Here is a 19688-nt window from a genome sequence, read left to right on the forward strand (position 1 = left end):
ACCAAATTTTCTCTGCCCATTAAAATTGAACCCTCTCTTGTATGGATTCTCTTTTTATAACCTTCCACAACTGGGGCTTTTCTTTTCTTTATATCACCATTGTCATCGTCATTATTTAGATAGGTTCTATGTAGCCCTGGCTGTCCTGGGACCTGCCATGTAGACCAGGCTGGCCTCAAAACTACAGAGATCTGCCTGCATCTCCCTCTTAAGTACTAGGCTTAAAGCCATGCCACCATGCCTGGCCCTCCTTTCGTTTTGTTGTTGAAACAGGGTTTCATGTCCCCAAAGCTACCTTCGAGCTTGCTATATAGCCAAAGACGATCTTGAACTCTAATCCTCCTGTCTTCCCCTCCAGTTCTGAGATTTCAAGCATGTGACAGCATGCCATTTTATGTGGTGCTGGGGTCAAATCTAGGACCTCATATATGCGAGGCAAGTATTCTATCAACCGAGTTACATCCTCTGGCCACACCTGAAGGCTTTCTCTTTGGGTGGCATATCGGACGGAACCTCCTAGCTACCCAACCACTACCACAGACTAGATTCACCAGTGTCCAGCACTGTCTGAGCTCACCTGCACAGGGGGCACACCATTGTTACTCTGCTGGAACTCGCCCTCGTCCCCAGCACTGATTTCCTCATAGTCATCCAGGATTCGAACTCGCATGCCGGGCTGCACTGTCTGCTGAACATATTCACCATAACCACTGCGGCTAGAAAATTCAGAACGACCTCGGAAGGCCCGCCCTTGCTTCCTGGGCGTAGTGACAACGGTGGGCAGCAGCAGAGGAGGGCCTGAGATGTACGGCTGGAAGATAGACCGGGATGGCCGGGCCGGCAAAGCATCCTGCTCACTGAGGTTCCGTGCCCAGCCCATGCTCCGCACCAGCTCTGAAATGAGGCTGCCCACAGCCATACTGAACTCCAACTCCCGCTGTCCCCGGCTCTTCTCCCTTGTGAGACGTGGGGAGCTCTGGTCTCCAGCTCCTGACTCTGGGCTATTATTCAGCTGATCCAGCAGGGAGGTGACACATAGGTAGCGCTTCACCAGGGAGAAGAGCAGCTTTCCAGGGATCTGCAGGATAAGACCCTTGGTTTAAGTTCACCTCCCCCTGGCTTTCACCCCCAGCCCCTCAGTATCTTTCTTTACAGACAAATGTGAAGACCTCATTCCTAGGCCTATGACTCTCAGATGCATCTAAGAAAAACAAAGGAATTATCTTTTTTTTAAAAAAAAAGTATGAGCACGGGTGTTTTTACTTGCATGTATGTCTGTGTACTGTATGTGTGTCTGGGGTCTGTGGAGGCTAGAAAGGGCAATTAGATCTCTTGGAACTAGAGTTACAGATGGTTGTTAGCTGTCATGAGGGTGCTGGGAATTGAACCTGAGTCCTCTGGAAGAGCAGCCATTGCTCTTAACTGCTGAACCATTTCTCTATCTCTAGCCCATAAAGGAATTATTTTAAACCACAGATTCTTGTGTTTCCTTTTGTGTATACTTGTGTGTGTGGTGTACACATGTGGTACATGCGTTTGAGGGTAAAGGCGCACATGTGTGCACAGGTAGGATGGCCCAAGGTTGATAGCGGGTATCTTCCTTCACCTCTTTCCACTTTACATACCAAGACAAACTGTCACTGAACACAGAGCTTACCAGTTTAGTTCATCTGGCTGCCTACTTTGCCTGGAGGACCACTTATCTCTCACCTGCTAGGACTGTAGGCAGAACACCAGTTTAGTGTGGGTTCTAAGGATCCAAACTCTGGCTAGCATGCTTCTATGGCAAGAGCTTTAACCTGTTGAGCCATCTTCCCAGATCCTATTCTTGGGTTTAGGTACTAGAAATTCTAAACTGGAGAGGTTGAGAAGGGGTCATGAACCTTCACTTTGGCTAGCTCCCCAGGTTATTCAGATGCTGACCTGAATTGATGCCCAGCATCCCTGGGCACACAGCTGGCAGAGTACCTGAGGAAGCTGGATGCCCTCCAACGCCATGCAATGCTCCTCCATGGATGTAGTCTCGGCAAACAGCTCCAGTAAAGTGTAGCGGCTGTCAAAATCCATGTGCTGCTCGATGCCGTCATGCTGGCTTAGTGACAGGAGGACGTGGGCCCGGCTCCCTGTAAGCCACACTGAGTCCAGATCTCCTCCTCACTGCATTGTCCTGTCCCCTACCTATCCTTCCCTGGAGGCTTCACATTTCTCTGGGGCCAAGACCCAAAGCAAAAAATAGACTCTACACGTAACCTAGCACAAACACGTACACACAGAACTGAACCATAATGTCATGCTACTAAACTTTGGAGGGAGAATTCTGGAAGTTTGGTTTCTTTTAAAAAATACAAAAAGATTATAAGACTATGTTTTTGTTCTAATCCCAGGTGTGGGGATGTGGGGCTGCTCCGCAGCAGCTGACTGTGATTCGCCTCGTGCTCTAGCAGAAGCGTGGTTTTACCAGCTGCCGATAGTTTCTGTGACTGTGTGACATTTGGAATTCTGGGAACTTTTCAGAGGGTATATAAATGCTTGACCCTTGATAGGTGGGGTGGGTGGTTGTTGATCATTCTGGGGGGTTAGTTGCAGTTTATTAGTAGTTGTGCTCAAAGAAGAAACAAGAAATTAGATTTAGGGATCTCTCTCTCCTTCCCCCATCCTTCTTATCTAGCTATCACTAGGGTAAAATGGGGGTGGGGATAAAAGGTGGAGAAAAAGAAGAACCCACAAAGTAGCAAAAGTCTGGCTACAAAATTTATAATTACTAAATTTTTTGTACTGAATATATATATATGTGTGTGTGTATACATATGCATATATAACATATATATATACATATACATGTACACACACACACACACATATATGTTTTTGATTGCCTTCTCAAGACAGGTTCTCACTATGTAGACTACACTAGCTTTGAACTAGCAGAGACCTTCCTGATCCCAAGTGCTAGGATTAAAGGCATGCAACTGTGTGAGGATATTTTAATTTGTTTTAAAAGTTGGCTATAACTCTCCCCATACTAATTTCACAACCAGAAAACACATCTCAAACATTCAACTGATACAAATCTGCCCGCTTTATTCTCTGCCATAAATGGTGAGTGGTGGATGAACCCTGAGCTCTTTGTCCTGTGTGTACCAGGAATAACCTGTTCATCTGTGTCTCTTTTACCTTGAGTTGCTACTTATTAAGTAATGGTTGGGAACTCTCTGGTATCTCTTTTCTTACTCCTTGTGGTCCCTGCTCTCTCTACTGCTCCCCACCTCCTCTTACCAGCATCATGGGCTGCCAGAGCCTGTAGCATCTTGCCTGCACTCCGACGGATCTGAGGCTCGGGATTGCACAGCATGTGCATAAGCAGATCCAGGGCTCCTGTCTCCCTGAAGACTCCGGTGAGAGGTCCAATGCTGGCATAGGCACTGAGCACGTGGATGGTGTGAAGCACGGCAGCCGTCAGGCTCGAGGTCCCACCCTCTGCCAGCTGCCTGGCAGCCCTGCGCACCAGCGCCCGCACATCAGCCTCCATCTCTGCCATCGCCAACTCATCCAGGCCTCCAGAGTCTCGTGGGAAGCTTCCCACCTCTCCAGCGGGTTCATACTTTGGACCTTTAGGTAGTGACCGCTCCCGCAGTAGCATGGGGCAGTTGGCATAGACCTCTGGGGCTGACAGCCACATGAGAAGATGCTCTGTCTTCTCCTCTGAGCTCACTTTGCCCTCTTCGCTACACTTGAGGACACTCCAGCGGATCAGGTACTCAGGATGACCATCATGTCCAGGCCTCTGTCGAAGGAGTTCTTCAGGGTATGCCTGCAGCCGAGGCCCCAAGGGTACCATAAGGTCCCCTGCTCGACGTTCCCCTACCATCCTGATCTCCTGGGATACACAAGGAGACAGATAGGCAGTATGTGAAAGACGAGCCGACACATGGAGTGTGGCAGTATCTTGAGGCGTAAGTGAGGTGGGTGGTAATTTGTGGGCTGCATGATGGAATTTAGAGCACAATAAAAGACAGAGAATAGGACAGAGTAAACGAGTATTATATTTACATAACACATATATTATATAAGAGAAGAACAGCGTGAAGGGAGAAAGGAGATGCAGTGAGTGAAAGCATGTCAGGAAAGGAAGGGGCTGGGCTACAGCTCAAAAGCCAAGCGCCTGGCTAGTAAGTGAGGCCCTGAGTGCAATCCCTAGCACTGTGCGTGCATGTGTGCGTGTGCGTGCAAGCTAGTCTTTGCTACTTTGTGGGTTTTTCTTTTTCCTGCCCTTTATCCGGAGCCGCCCCCCCATCCCACCCCTAACACTAATTAGATAGGAGAGAAACAAGGACAGAGGGGAAAGAGATCCCTCAGTCTAATTTTTTTTTCCTTTTGTTTCTTCTTTGACCTCGAGCTACTAACCACAACCAACCTCGTTAGTGGCCAACGACCACTCCAGATGCCTTTCGGGACCCTAGCTAGCACTTATGTATTCTGCGCACAATCACAAAAATTGTCTGGAGCTGGCAAAACCACGCTTCTGCTAGAGCATGAGGCAAATCCTAGTCAGCTGCTGCGGATGGTCCAAAGCTGCCCCGCACCCCCACTGTTCTTCTCTTATATAACCTGGGATCAAAACAAAAGCATATTCTAATAATATATTTGTTTTTTTTTTTAAAGAAACCCAAATTCCAGAATTCTCAAAAATGTCACTACACGGGAGGGGGCACGAAAGAGATGATCAGGGTTAAGAACATTCGCAGCTCTACAAAATAACCAAGGGTCAGTACCCAGCAGCAACATGGCAGCTCCAGACCATCTCCAACTCCAATTCCAAGGGTCTGACACCCTCTTCTGACTTCCAAGGGCATTGTACATACATACAGGGAAAACGCTCATGTGCATAAAATAAATATTTTTTAATTTATTTAAAAATAAAATACATGTATGTATTTTGCATTCTTCTGTGCAGCACTTGCCTAGTGCCCTTGCAGGCCAGAAGATGGCATCAGATTGCCTGGAACTCCAGTTAGAGATGGTTTTCAGCACTATATGGGTGCTGGGGGTTGAATCTAGGGCTTCCTGGGTGCTAGGCAAACACTCTACCAACTATGCTATATCTCCAGTTCCATAAATGTCCTTTTTAAAGGCTATGAATTTAAGCCTAGTGTGCTAGCACATGCCTATAATCTTGATATTCAGGAGACTGAGGCAAAAGAAGCACAAATTCCAAGGTTAGACTGGACTACATACAGGAAGTTCCTGGCTAAGCCCAAACTACACAGTTGGACTGTCTACACAGTAGGACTGTCTTTAAGGGCTGGAGAGATGGCTCAGCAGTTAAGAGCACTTCCTGCTATTCTAGAGGTCCTGAGTTCAATTCCCAGCAACCACATGTTGGCTCACAACCATCTGTAATGGGATCTGATTCCTTCTTCTGGTATGTCTGAAGACAATTATCATATAAATAAAATAAATAAATCTTTGAAACAGAAATAAAACTGAACACAAAAATGCTCAGTAAAAAAATGTATTACAACATAATGTAATACTATTCTTAGATGGGGACCAGTAGGTTGTAGGCATCAAATAAGAAAGGCTATTAAAGCAGAATATTAATGAAAATAAAACGATCAGGGAAAGTATGTGTGATTTGAAACAGTGCAATGGAGAGAGTAAAATAGAAGGTGTACTTAGATAAAAGAACCAGTGATCGGAAAGATCAGGGCAGGAGTCATGTCAGGGTGCACGGATAGGAGACAAGCAGAAGGAGTCGAATTAGATGTGAACCTCTGTATGGATGGGTTTCACTTAGCATAGAAGGAAGGCTAAGAGAGGACCATGGATGCCATTGTAGCTGTTGACAAACATGGGGCCAAGCCAAGTCATCCCCTAGGCCTGGGGGGCGGGGACGGCTCAGGGAGGGCCTAGACTAGAAGCTGTAAATTGAGGTGTAAAGGTGACGCCTGACTGCGGGGACTGAGAACAGGAAGCAGCACGATCGCGTCCAAGCTAGACTCCAGAGGGACGGCGGAGCCCACACACCACAATGGCTAAGGGGGGCGGGGGGTGGGGCGGCGGGGTAAGGATGGCGGGGCGCGGTCGCGAGCTGACAGGACTGCTTCCCTGACTTCCCCCTCCAGTCCGGGAGCAGGGATGAGGGATTTGGAGGGGGTTGGGAAAGGAGAAGGGATGGCTCCGCGCAGAGCTCTCTTCTCACCTCTCACCGCCCTCCTGGCTGGACCCTCGCTGTCACCCAGCAGCCGGTCCCGCAGCTCGGCCCGCCTCCTCCACAGCTCCTTTCCGGGTCACACGCCGGGCGCACGCACTGCCCTGGCGACTACGGGTCCTACCGTGGCCCACAGCGAGCGTGGCAAAGCGGCGCGTGAGTGGAGCATGCGTATTAGCCGCGGGAGTCCGCAACCAGTGTCCTTCTCAGGTAGTCGGGTGCGAAGCATCCTGCGCTTCACTGGGGTCCTTCCTCTTCCACCCACCACAGCACCCATATCTGTATTAGTTAACCCATACTCCCATCACCCTATGACGTGTGTGTGTGTGTGTGTGTGTGTGTGTTGTTTCCCAGCAGTCTCCAAACCCTGCAATATTTTAGGTCATTGGGCCACTCTTAAGTAAAACCACCGACCTTCCCTGAGCTGCTGACGAAACCACGCAGCCCAGATCTCTTCAATCAAGTAGGACTGAACAGTCCAAAGCACACAGTAACTTGGGCAGACTTTAAAAGGACTGGGTTCCCTCCTCCCTCCCGATGCTGAAAAGATCCCAAAGACACAGTCAAAGACCCCAGTCTGTGCACAAAAATGATACATTTATTGAAAGAGTATTTTTTTTTTAATACAAAAGAAAGCTCTGTACAGAGGATGTGACCATGTCCACTATTCCTGGGTCAACATCCCAGGAGAAGTAGAAACCACGGATATACCCACACATTCCACATTCACACATATATTCACTCAGACACAGGCACACACACCCCCCCAGAGCCACTTAGGAAGGGAAACACCAAGGGTTGCTGCACATAGAAATGCCACCTCAGTCCTGACAAACAGGTTCTCCCAAGGCCACAATCACACAGCGCACATCGTGGTAAGCACTTTGCCTGATTCACTCATCCAGGCTCTATCTTTTTTGAGGAGGGATAAACACCTCCTCCGGTGTTGGGGGAGGGGCCATGAATGGACGGCAGTGGCATGAAACAAGAGCAGAGAAGGGGGCTGGGCAGTTCCAGACCTGAGTCCCAAGCTCCTCGACTCTGCCCCCCGCCCCACCCCCCCGATTACCACGCCCCGTCTTGAAAGCCACCCAAACGCCCCAGCTCTTTCCAGGAGAAAGGCCAGAAAGGTGGCGTCCCAGCCGAGGAAGACAGCAATGGGGATTAGAGGCTGAGGGGGCTCTCAGACGTCAGCAGCTCATCCCCATGAAACGGAGGCTGTGCATAAAACCTTCCCCTACCCCTTCACCTAAGCACAGAAGCAGGTTGCTTCCTACTAAAGGCAGCTAAGGGGTTAATGACACTACCCCAACTGCCCTCCTGAAAAAGCTCCTTTAATGAAGACAGGTAGGTTAGGCTGGCTCTGACACAGGGTAAAGCCCCCTCCCCTATGCTAGCCCACCCTCAAAGTCCCCAAGGGAATCTTAAGGGGGTGGGGCATGGCCCTGTACAAATTACATAAATACTGAGGTTACACTTAGAAAAATAAAGTCATTTTCTTCAAGGCTTTTTGTCTTAATTTAAAAAAGTTACAGTAGCTGCTCACTCCCTGGGAGAGCTGCCCGTGTCTGGCTCCCCATTGCTGTACTCAGCCCAAGAGCTGCTCCTATCTCTGACCCCCATTCCTGTGTCTCCCTACCTCCCAAACCCCATCCTGCTCACTGCACCCTGGGCCCCAGGCACCCACGCCTGGGGGAGCACAAGGCTGCAATGACCATGCTGTGGCACAAAGGAAATCAATCTCCTCTATCTGACCCCCACCCCACCCTCCACCCCACTCCCACATTTGGTCTCCCTCTTCCCTCTTCCTAGCAGCAACCCTAGAGGGCAAGAGAGGCCTAGAACTGAGGTCACCCTCCCATCTCCTTTTGTGGAATGGCCTGAGGGCCCCTTCCCCAGCTTTCTCCTGGAAAGAACCCAGGATGTGGAGCAATCCCAGAATCTTTCACACATACACGCTGGTGGACCCCAAGCTCATGGGGTGGCTGTCCCCAGGGGCCCAGGCAGTTCTAGGGTGCCCAAGAGCTTCCCCAGGAAAGGGGAGTTTGGGCAGGGAGGGGGATGAGAAAAACGCCATTAAAAAAAAGTTAAATATTTTAAAAATATATATTTATAGATTTGTTTTCACTTCATCTCCTCAAATAAAAAGTTCAAAATCAACTTTTAAGTAAAGCAGCTGGGAGAAGGGGGAAGACCAAGGGGAGGATGAGAACACTAACAGTGGTTCCCTCCAACCCAGGAGCCCCTGGAGGTCCACCGGAACAGAGGCAAGGCAGGGCAGGTGGCCCCAGTAACCTGCCCGGTGCACAGGCCCAGCTGTTTCAGGAGCTGAAAGGGGCAGAGGACATCGCGTGAGGGAAGAAGCCCCCACCTCTCCCAGCTGGCTGGCTCCCTGAGGGGCAGGGCCAGGGCTCTTTTGACCCAGACCGTGGCAGACACGGAGCTAACCAGAGGTCGCCAAAGAGGCTGGAGAGAGGGCCCCAAACGCTTCCTCAGAGGGGAACACTGTGCCCAGTCCCACAGAAGGCCTGTGAGTGGGAAGGTGGGCACAGTCCCATTGGGTAAGCTAATACTCATAGCAAATGTTGAGCCAAGCTGGCAAGGGGTCTGAGGAGGGAGCAAAGCTCCACCATCAACAGCATGACAGGTAGAGCAGGAAGGAGGGCAGCTGGGGAGGGCGAGTGGAGGGCAGGCAGGCCCGTTTCTTTGGCTGGAGTGAGAGGGCATAGTCCTGTGGCTGCCTACTCCTTCTCCCCACCTCCCTCCTTCGGCCAGTCAATGTGTGTGTAAAGAAACCGTGAAAAGGCAACAATAAATAAGTGGTGCCGTCCCTTGGGCCGTCTGTCCAGGGTGGCGGGCGGATCATTCACTCTTGGTGCTGTGGGTGGCGTCCAAGTTCACCACCTGTAGCTCGGTGAGGTTGCTGCTGCTCCCAGCTTGCTGCCCTATCACAGCCATCTGTAAGGAGGGAGGAGTGTGAGGACTGGAGGTAGGAGACAGAAAAGCAGGCGCAGGCGCCCCCTGCTGGCCTGTCGTTCCAGCACAGCGTAAGCACAAACAGCTTGGCTAGGGGAGACTGGCTGAGCGGGACAGGTAGGAGTCCACCTTACCTGGTGAAGCTGAACTGCAGAAACAGGGATCTGCACGGTCCCAGACGGTGCTGTCAGGAACACCTGCGGGACACCACCTGCATTGGAAAGCACGGGAGATACTCATTCACTTGCTCAGGAGGAGCTCTAGATATTGGAGGAGCCTCAGACACGTGCCCAAGGGTGAGTGCCCCATAGTGTCTCACGCACAGCATGAGAGTGCCTGTGGTGTGAGGGTTTACATGCGCATGGGTGTCCAAACAAATTAGGGCAATTGCTCATTGAGTGTGAGAATGTCCAAGTCCGTGCATTTGTGCAGGAGTTCGTGTGGACATTGGGAGTGGGGAACAGGGGTGAGGGTGCGTGTCAACGCTGGAGCTGGGGCACACAGCGCCTGTGAAAGGGAGAGATAAATGGTCCTTTCTTCAGCCCTGGCCCTTCCCTCACCTGGCTCCTGGACCTGGCTGTGGGACACCTGCATGGTGGATGGTGCCTGAGGGAAGGCATTGAGCACGGTGAGGCTGCCATCAGCCAGGCCCGAGGTGGGGGCATACATCACTGCATGGGGACTAGGGTACATCATGTGGCCACCCACAGTTGTGGGTACAGACGACGTCATGATGGTGGCGGGCAACGTCACTGGAAAACACAGACACACATCAGGGAGATACCCTCCTGGTATCTCTCATCCTGCCCCAGGATCTTTGTACCATGTCCTATGGCACAGGTTTTTCAAAAGCTTGTTTCTTTGCTCCTTGTCGACAACAACACAGCCTAACGTTTTCTTCTGAGCACCACAGCCCACTGTTCTACTGTGGGATTGTGCATCCATCAAAGTCTCTGTTCCCAGACCCAAGGATCCCAATGACGACCTCCTCCCAGGGAGGAGTAGCTTCTTAGGAAACTCCATCGCTCACACCCTTCCTCACTCTTCCTAAACTTACACTTAACAAGTTCATCCTTGAAACAAGCATGTCTCAGATGTTAATGTCAGAACTTACCAGAGTGCAGACTCTGACTCACTTGAGACTCTTGCTTGTCCCCCCAATTCCCAGGTACTCCAGTCCCTAGACTAGAAGGGATTCAACTAATGTGTAATAAATAAGGCTGGAATGCCAGTAACTTCCATGTGAGAGTTCACTCTAATTCCTGAAAAGGCCAATGGCAGCTGAGAACTGGAACTATATGAGACCTATAGTCTCTATGGTGATAGCCGCTCTTGGTCCTCCCTGCTTACTGAGCAGCTAATTTTTCAATGGTTCCTTATTTCTTCCTTGATTCCCCACTGCAGAGCAGGGTTCAAAGCTCAGCCATGCTTACCTGGCTTTCCTCTAAGGATGAGACCAAAAGCCCCAGTTCCCACTTAGTAAATTCCCCGGGGTCCTTGGTACAGGAGAGACATGCCGCTAAGCACCTACTTCTAGGCCTCCTGTGGGAAGGCAGGACATTGGGGGCAGGAGAGGAGAGTGGCAAGGAGGTATACCTGTCCCGCTGGAGGAGGTCTGCGTGAGGTCTGTGCTGCTGTCACGAGAGGGAGACGCTTGCTGTGGGGCCTGGTGCACATGAATGGCCTGCACAGGGACCTGCTGGGCCACTGCCCCACCTATAAGACACAGTGTTTTACTTGGGTCCATCCTATGCAGCTGTCACCTTCAAACATGCTGGAGTACTATATTCCCAGGGTCCCATTGTCACCTTTAAACATGCTAGAATACTATATTCCCAGGGTCCCAGCACTGGCTCCCAATTCTTATCGCTTTCCCCTGGGACCTGAAGAAGTTCTACATGCTCTGAATGAAGTGACTTCCCTCTTCCTCCTGTCTCAAGCTTTGCTCAATCTTTAGATGACTGGGAGCTAGCCATAATCTGCCCCCAGTCATGACAGACAAGGCGGAGAGCCATCCCCACAGCGATGGTGGTGCAAGGGTGAGCTGGCCAGAGAAGACCCGTGTGGAGATGAAACTTCTATGCCAACAACAGGGATCTCACTGGGCAGAGTTTGTCTTCCAAAGGGAGGTGAGATGATTCTCTTTGGCTCTAACCCATGTTTACCCTCCTTGTCAAAGAAAGAAGTCCTCCTGGGACTAGCCCTAAAATCACTCAACACCCTCAATTTGTCCCAGAGAGAACAAACCTCTCCCTGCTCCTTGTGACTCACCAGGCATGAGGGTGAAGCTGGTAGGCAGCTGCATCAGGCCCCCAGAGGAGACAGGGCCGCTGCCTGTACTCTTGAGCACAGTCCCGTTGGCACTGCTGACAGCGCTGGGGCTGACACTAGCAGACACTGGTGCCAGGTAGTTGGTGATGGGGAAGGAGGGGCCGCTGCTGACTTGCATGGTGGTAGAGGTGCTGGGCGCTGTTTGGATTGTGGAGGTGGTGCCCGGCAGGTTGGTGACTGTGAATGCTGGCTTCAGTGTGTCCTATATCCAGAGTAAAGATGGAGCAGTGAGCTTCTAACAGGGACCATATCCCTGCAGTAGTTTGGTGTGAATTGAGAATCCAAGCTCAAATCCATATTTCAGTTAAAACCCTAGTTCTAACTGCACCATGAAAGACATGAAGCTATTTCAGGAATAGTGGCAAGGCCTGGAATCCTAGCCCTTGGGAGGGTATGGCAGAAGGATTGCCATGAGCTCGAGGCTAGCTTAGTCTATACTACACAGAAAGACCCTGTCTCAAAGTTTAAAAACCAGGCCTACATAGAGAGATCATGCTCAAAATAATAAATGAACGCTACAAAACAAACAAAAAAATACAACTACTTAACTCAAGAGGTTGTTAGGTTAAACAGGCTAGCATTCTTAAAGCACTCAGAGAAAAGCATCTGGCTAAAGGCAAGGTTAACAATAGGCATTTGCAGCTCTCAGAATGAAACCTCCAGCACATTCTCTGCCCCAGTGAACTGCGCAAATCTCATCCAGTCTGTCTCTAGTTCTGGGTGACCATCTGGGTGACCCTGAGACAGTCACTCCCCTTTTATCCCCCTTAATTTCCTCTTCAACAAATGAGAGTGTTGGGCTTATGTTCTCTTTAAAAGGATTCTTACAGCTCAGAACTGCCGGGCTCTAAAGCAGGGACTGGGACTTTCAAAGAACATAAAGTACAAGAGGGCTCATGAAGGTTTGACAGGGAAGCACTTTAGCCAAAGATCAACGACCAAGGGACTTACCCACGTGCATAAACAGGTAAAGAACAAAAGGGGAAACCTGGAATACTGCCTCTCCGAAGAGGGCCCATGTTCTTAAGAGAAATGAGTAAGAAGGCCTAGATCCTGACTTCAGGCAGAGGATTCAAAAAGCAGGGGTGGGTCAGACTGGGATGTTTGCTAAGCAACTGTCCCCAAGACCGTTGATTGGTAAAGGCGTTGCTAAGGCAAACAGTGCAGCTTCCTCCCATTGGCTAGTTGTTAAGCACCCTGAAGGCGGAGCTCCACAAACAAGAAGCAGGAAGACCCGCCCCTCCCTCCTTACCAGGAATAAGAAGGGGGAGGCGGTAACTAGAGCTGGCATCCTTAGTAGCAAACCAATGCTCTTCCTAACAGCCCAGGCCTGGGTATCCTGAACACCCAGTATAAGGCTCACCACTAACGTAGTCCCTTGCTCAATCTGACTGCCCGCTTGGCAACAGTAGTGGGTTCTCAGGACCCTGGACCCAAAGAGCTCCCTTCCTATTCCCAGCCTGCCAGGAGGGCAGGGCCAAACTACACCCCCGCCCCCAGCGGGGAGACAGCTGGCGGGAGGAATGCAAAAGCCTTGCCAGGCAGGCGAGCTGCGGGCGGGAGGCCGGCGTGGAGCCCGAACGGGCCTTATATGGGCACGGAGGCCGCCCGCTTATCTAGGGGGACGGCCTCCTGTCAGGAATGGAGGATGGACACCTGTCTCCTAGGATAAGGAACACTAACCTGGCCCCACTCCTCATCACTAAGAGCGTCTATGTAACTATACTAGTCCAAGAAAGGCCAGGGATTTCTCTCCCGGCCCCCTACATAGGTGACCCCCCCAAAAACAAAAACAAAACAAAACACACACCTTGGTTTCCCCACTGCTGTCAGATTCCGACACCTGGTAGGTGAGATCTGGCTCTTCAAAGCCAGTGGCACTCATTCTCTGGTCTGTGGTGGGGTCTGAGCGGGGTGGAGAGTCTGGCGAGTTGAGGCAGGTCTGAATCAGCGCCTTGCCGGTCTCACTGGTGATCATGGGCTGCAGTTTGCGGGTGGCAAAGGTATACACATGGCCTGTCTCACTGGCCACCAGCAACAGCACCTGTGTCCCTGTCAGCGTGGACAGCTCATAGGCCTGGGGAGTTGGGAGGAAGATGGGCAAGTCAGCAACAATTACCCTCTCTACTTCCCTGGAGAAAATTATACAGCACAGGGACTCCTAGGATGACCTTCATCTCTAGTGACTGTAACAGGGTCCTATCTAGGTGAGCTGGAAGCAGAGAAACTACTTATGTCCTTTAAGAAGCAGTCCCATTGCCTGCAGGTACCCCCAAGCAAATAGGAATAGCTTCCAGCGGGACTGAGTATATAACCTTAAGGTGGACACACAAAGCCACAATTAGCCAGCTGCTTGGTGTCTGCTTCCTCCTCACTGTCACAGGGACAGTGAGGTCCCTACCACACTAAAACTCACATTACATTTGTGGTAACTGCCACCTAACTGCCAAACTGCCCATGTTCCTGCCAGAAAACTGCACAGGCTCTAACCTGTTGCCACGGCCTAACTTCTTTTGCCCTGTAATACAATACTGCCCTTTCCTTTTCGCCTTGGGACGGTAGGAGGAAAGGTACTTTCTACCTTTTCCATGATGTTACTGATAAGAGTGCCCAAAACGGTGAGAGCTACATTTGCAATAGATATTCTGCTATGAGAACCCAGCTAAAAAGCTCAACCCACCTTGGAAGCAGTTGCAGCTTCTACAAGCAGTTGCAACAACATCGGCTCCCACCCAGGTTGTAGGTGGTTTCCCAGTTCCTCTGCTTCCAGCCCTTCCCGCATCTCCTAGACTCCAAGGCGACTCCCATCCTTGCCACTTTTGATAGGATATCATCTGGCAAATGACACCTCTACAAATCTTCCTGACTTTCCCCAACATTCCACGCACTCTGATTTGCTCTAGAGCTGGACACCCTACCTGTCCCAAAGGCCGGCGATTCTGCAGCCAGCCCCGGGGCAGCATGACATTTCCACGGAGAGCGACGGAAGACACACAGGTAGGGCGGGACTTAGTCCCAGCTTGCTGTTCCTCAAGGCAGCAGCAGTTCTCCCGCCTAGCTTCCTCAGCTGGTCCCTAACCCTGCCTGTCCTTCAAGCCCGCACAACTCTAACGATACCCACCTTTCCTCCCACTCGAGCTCGCTCGCTGCTGTCATCCAACTCCTGCCTCCTCGTCTCCAAACCTTCTGCTCCCTTTTCCACCGCCCTTCCCGCACACCAGGACACGGTGGATCTGCGGATCCCCGCGTCTGGTTATCCACCTTCCTGCCGGTCCCCGTTCACTCCTGCACTCACTCCTCCAAGACCCTCCGTCTCCCGCGCGCTGGTCACTCCCACCTCGGCGCCTCTGCCCCGGATTCGGGACTTTCGCAGCATCTCCCCTCTCCCCACATTTCCCCGGCGGCCCCTCCCCTTTTGCCCCGCCAGGGTACAACCATCCCCTCCCACACACCTCCTGCGGACTAACCCGCCTCTCACCTCCGCCTCCGCTCCGTCTCTCTCCCCGGCTACCTTAGAGCGCACCCACCCTCCGGGTCCCCCCGGGCGCGCCGACCTCCGGCTCCCGTACCTTCTTCATGATGCCCGTCTTCCTTTTGCTGAAGGTCGTGTAGCGCCGCAGCTTGTTGTCGATGAACTCCATCTTGATCTTCACGCGGCCCCGGGTCTTCTTCCCCGGCTTGGCCCCGCTCACCGCGCCGCTCACCGTCCCGTAGCCCCCGGCGGCGGCCGCCGCCGCCTCAGGCCCACCGACCACAACGCCGAGCTCCATCTCGCTCAGACTCCGCTTGAGGCCGCGCCGCTCGGCGCCCAGCTCCTCCTCCTCGCCGGACTCAGAGTCGCCCTCGCTGCCGCTGTAGAGGGCCCCGGCGGTGGGCGCCGCTGCCGCTGCAGCCTCCCGCTCCAGACGACTCTGGCCGAGCCCCGCGCCGTTCCCGGGGACCCGGCCCCCGTTCGCCCCGCGAGTCCCGCCGCCGCCGCCGCCGCTCGGCCGCCCCGTCGGGGTCCGGTTCAGGCTGCCCCCCAGGGCCGAGCCCCGGCCCAGAGCCGCCGCTGCCCCAGCTTGGCTCGGTAACATGGCGCTCAGTGCAGGAGGGCGGACCGGCAAGTCAGCGAGGAATCGGGGCCGCCGCCGCCGCCGCCATCGGCTTCCCGGTTCCACCCGGCACTCCCGCAGCTGCTGAAGCTGCTCTTGCCGCCGCTGCGAACCCGGGGCCCCTGCACGCCCGGGCCGACCTGGGCCCTCACTTTCCTGCCCCTATGGCCGGGGTTGCCCCAGGCCGCGCGCAGCGCCCCCTGTCCGTGTGCCGGGGAGGCGCGCCCTGCGGCCGTCGGCGTCCCCCGCGGGGCAGGGGCTGCTGGCCGCGGCCGAGACCGCGGGTGGAGGGGGCCGGGACCACGCGCTGGCTGCGGAGGTATCCCCCAACCCTTCCCCCCCATATAAAGAGATACAATGTTTCCTTTTATGGCGAGGCCGCTCCTTATATGGCGAGCCCCAGCGCCCCCGCCCCATTGGTCCGCGCTTCCGGCACCTTCGCTCCCCATTGGCCCGAAGGGGACACTTATTTGCATAGACATCCCGAACTCGCTGCTGTCATCCCGCGTCAGACCGCGATTCCGTAGCGGGGAGGAGCCAACTCCTTAAAGGAACAGTGGAGCCGAGCCAGTTCCGCCCCCCTGTGTTGGAGAGTAGTGGAGTATTGAAACTCTCGTAGAGGAAGCCCGGGGAGAGGACTGGAGGGCTGAAGAGGGAACCCCTGAATGGATTGGGGTTTGGAATAAATAAGGAAAAGGACTTCCTAATTCCAGCGAAGGAGTGCAGGGATAGATAGATTGGAGCGCTTCTCCCACCATTTCCCGAGTGTTTGGACTCCGCTAGCCCAGCGGCTCTACTCGTTCACCTACCGCACACACTTGCCTTTCTCTCTCTTTTCAAAGGATCAACACTTTCCCACAAGTCTGGCTGCGAGGTCACCTCGTTCATCATCCTCTACACTGGGGGTGGAGGGGTATCTTTGGCAGACACACATCTGGAGGAGGCACCGAGACATCCTCTCATCCATGATGGGGGCAGGGCGGAGAGTGAGAGGTCAGTGAAGACTTCCAGCTGCCGGCTGTGCTGAAAGAGAGGGGGTGGTCTCAAGGATAAAAACAAGGGCCTGAAAGTACAGTGGGATAGAAAATTTAAGCAAAGGAGTGATCGACATTACAGATCCATAGGAGGATTTAAAAAAAAAAAAGGATATAAAGTTTAAAACGTGGGTGTTACAAAACCCAGGTTAAGGGTCTGAGAGTCAGAGTCTCTGCTCCAAGCAAGAGAAAATATCTTGGACTTCTATATTACTGAAACTATTTAAATCTGACCGGACAGGGTAGTGCACACATTTAATACTAGTTGTTCCTGAGGCTGAGGCAGGAGGATTGCCTGGAGTTCAAAACCAACCTGACTTACATAGTCAGCCAGAACTACGTACAGAGCAAAACCAGTCAAAAAGAAAAATCATTCAAAGGTAGGGAGCTGAAGGAAACGGCTCAGCAGTTAAGAGTACTGGCTGCTCTTCCAGAGGACCTGGGTTCAATTCCCAGCACCCACATGATAGATCACAGCCGTCTTTAACTCCAGTTTCAGGTGATCTGACATCCTCACACAGACATACATGTAGGCAAAACATCAATGCACATAAAATAAAAATAAACCTAAAAAAATATTCAAATAAAATGTCTGCCTTTGCAGGCCTGTGGCTGAGAACAAGTGACCTGGAACATTCTCTGGTGTTGGTACCTGTACTGGCTGGTTTGGTGGTTTGGTATCAACTTGACACAGCTAGAGTCATCAGAGAGGAAGGAGCCTCTGTTGAAGAAATGCCTCCCTAAGATCTAGCTCTAAGGCATGTTTTCAATTAGTGATCAATGGGGAGGGCCCATCCTGGGCTAGTAGCCCTGGGTTCTATATAAGAAAGCAGGCTGAGCAAGCCATAGGCATTCCAGTAAGCAGTACCCTCCATGGCCTCTGCATCAGCTCCTGCCTCCAGGGTGCTGTCCTGTTTGAGTTCCTGTCCTGACTTCCTTTGGTGATGGAAATGTGGAAGTATAAGCTGAATAAACCCTTTCCTCCCCAATTTGCTTTTTGGTCATGGTGCTTCATCGCAGCAATAGAAACCCTAAGACAGCGCCCATCCCTCTGGTTCTGAATACAGATTTAAAAGGGGCAAAGAGTAAAGGAAGTCACTGCAGTGGTCTGTGGCTAGGTAATGGGGGCTACACATGGCGAGTCACCCCTGTCTCTAGAGGAACATCCTGGCGTGTTTAATGGAATGGGTTTCCTTTGAGTGTTGTGAAGATAAAGCAGTTGGTTCATGGTACTGGTAGCAACAAATAAGCTAGCTGGATGGGTTGGCTAATTCTTGCAACCCCCAGGATGATCACTAGAAGGATTACCATGGGTCCAAGGGCTAGCCTTAGTAATATAATAAGTAGCACACACACACGCACACACGATTAAGGACTGAGCCAAAAACTTAAAGATCTGAGTTCAAGCCCCAGAACTCATGTCAAAAAAAGCCAGCTTTGGTGGCACATGCTAGTATCTGTTTCAGTGCCAGGAAGAAACAGACAGCTGGGGCCCCAGTCACTCAGGGTACCTCTACATGGCAATCTCCATTTGAGTGAGAGATGGTGTCATAACAATCTAAGACTGGGCTAGTGACATGACTCAGTAGGTAAAGGCTTACTGCCAAGCCTGACTCCTGAGTTCAACCTGAGACCAAAATGGTGGAAGAAAAGACCCAGCTCTCAAAAGCTGTCCTCTGTACACACACACTGTAGTGCATGTATTCCCACACACAGACACAAATAAAGTGTAATAAAAATTTTTAAATAAAAGCAAACTGGCCAGGCACACCTTTAGTCCCAACACTCTGGATGTGGAAGCAGACAGATCTCTGAGTTCGAGGCCAGCCTAGTCTACAGCAAACGACAAACAAACAAACAAAGAAAGAAACTCAGTGGACAGACTCTGCAGAATGAGAGTCAGGGCTGTCCTATGGCTGCCACACTCACTCACACAGGCAAAAACAAAACATAAGGTTAAGTATCAAAGTCTCAATAATCACAGCTGCCACTGAATTCACTGGGGAAGACTTTGAACATGTACTCCGAAGGGCTGGAGCCACCCCACCCAGTTTTGTTATTGTCACATAGAACTTCCATTTGAGCTTCATGTGGTGAAATATGCCTGTCATCGCAGCACTCAGGAGGTGGAGGCGCACCAATGTCTGTGAGTTCCAGGCCAGCCAGGACTACAGGACTACACAGGGAGACCCTCTCTGAAAACACATGCGCGCGCGCACACACACACACTCAACAAAAACTAAAAACCACCAACCACTTTTGTTTGCATTATATATAAGTACCATTTTCTAGGTCAAAGGGTGGAAAATTGATTTCCTCTGCTTTATGCCTGTGCCAGGTGACAATGGCCATTGCACTGTTTACTATGTATGAGTCACGGTCCAGAAGATGTGAGAAATACCAAGAGATTTGTAATATAGTATGAACATACATGCACCAACACACATAGAATGTAGGTTTAATCACTAAGTCTCTGAAAATAGGATTGCTCCTCACCCCCATTTCCCAAGAGTTTCTTCCTCTCTGATCTGCACCATAGGTACCAAAACATACAAAATGCACTCGCTTAAGAGGCAGAGGAGGTCTGAGAACACCTAGGTTCGGGAAGGGTTCAAGGGTCAGACAGCAGGGATGGGGTGGGGCAGGGGTTGTCTAAGTAGCTCCATCTGAAATCCACAGCCCCGTGGTCTCATCCCACCCAGCTTCCCAAGAATTCAGAGTCCTGTACTGTGAGGCAGTTCTCCACCTCATCCACTATGGGAGGAATCTGGAGCGACACTGCCGTGTCCTCATCTTTCCATCCCAGGGCCTGCTCTTTCTCCTGGTTTACACTGGGTTGCGTCACAGTCTTCTTAGCATGACTTTGTTCACACTAATTCCTGTCACTATAGGAAAGGAGTGGGGGACTCAGGTCCACACAATGCCAGACGACTGCAGGTTCAAGAACCAAAGCCACTGCTGATAAAGAATCAAAATTGAGGCCGGGCGGTGGTGGCGCACGCCTTTAATCCTAGCACTTGGGAGGCGGAGGCAGGCGGATTT

At 51.7% G+C, this 19688-nt stretch overlaps 2 protein-coding genes across 6 annotated transcripts in view; both read right to left on the reverse strand.

The window, feature by feature from the left end:
* Positions 1-6356, reverse strand: part of Cul9 (cullin 9) — a 44150-nt gene extending 37794 nt beyond the window's left edge. For all 4 annotated transcript variants that reach the window (XM_031347539.1, XM_031347540.1, XM_031347538.1 and 1 more), the window contains exons 1-4: positions 6203-6356; positions 3277-3877; positions 1969-2123; positions 578-1078 (exon numbers count right to left, since the gene is read on the reverse strand). In XM_031347539.1, the coding sequence (XP_031203399.1) occupies positions 578-1078; positions 1969-2123; positions 3277-3868 (1248 nt within the window). In that variant the 5' untranslated portion in view covers positions 3869-3877; positions 6203-6356. The remainder of the gene's footprint in view (positions 1-577; positions 1079-1968; positions 2124-3276; positions 3878-6202) is intronic.
* A 431-nt stretch (positions 6357-6787) lies between these two features.
* On the reverse strand, positions 6788-15970 carry Srf (serum response factor). Of its 2 annotated transcripts, XM_031347876.1 has the most exons (7): positions 15088-15970; positions 13329-13595; positions 11459-11720; positions 10784-10903; positions 9748-9939; positions 9322-9398; positions 6788-9169 (listed from the first exon to the last, which is right to left on the reverse strand). In XM_031347876.1, the coding sequence occupies exons 1-7, from the start codon at positions 15592-15594 to the stop codon at positions 9074-9076; spliced, it is 1521 nt and encodes a 506-aa protein (XP_031203736.1). In that variant the 5' UTR covers positions 15595-15970; the 3' UTR covers positions 6788-9073. The 2 variants fall into 2 exon arrangements, with proteins under 2 accessions (XP_031203736.1, XP_031203737.1); XM_031347877.1 differs by lacking the exon at positions 9748-9939 and having other exon boundaries at positions 15088-15757.
* Between the last annotated feature and the right edge of the window lie 3718 nt (positions 15971-19688).

Source organism: Mastomys coucha, unplaced genomic scaffold (genome assembly GCF_008632895.1).
Source record: "Mastomys coucha isolate ucsf_1 unplaced genomic scaffold, UCSF_Mcou_1 pScaffold3, whole genome shotgun sequence".
NCBI classification, from domain to species: domain Eukaryota; kingdom Metazoa; phylum Chordata; class Mammalia; order Rodentia; family Muridae; genus Mastomys; species Mastomys coucha.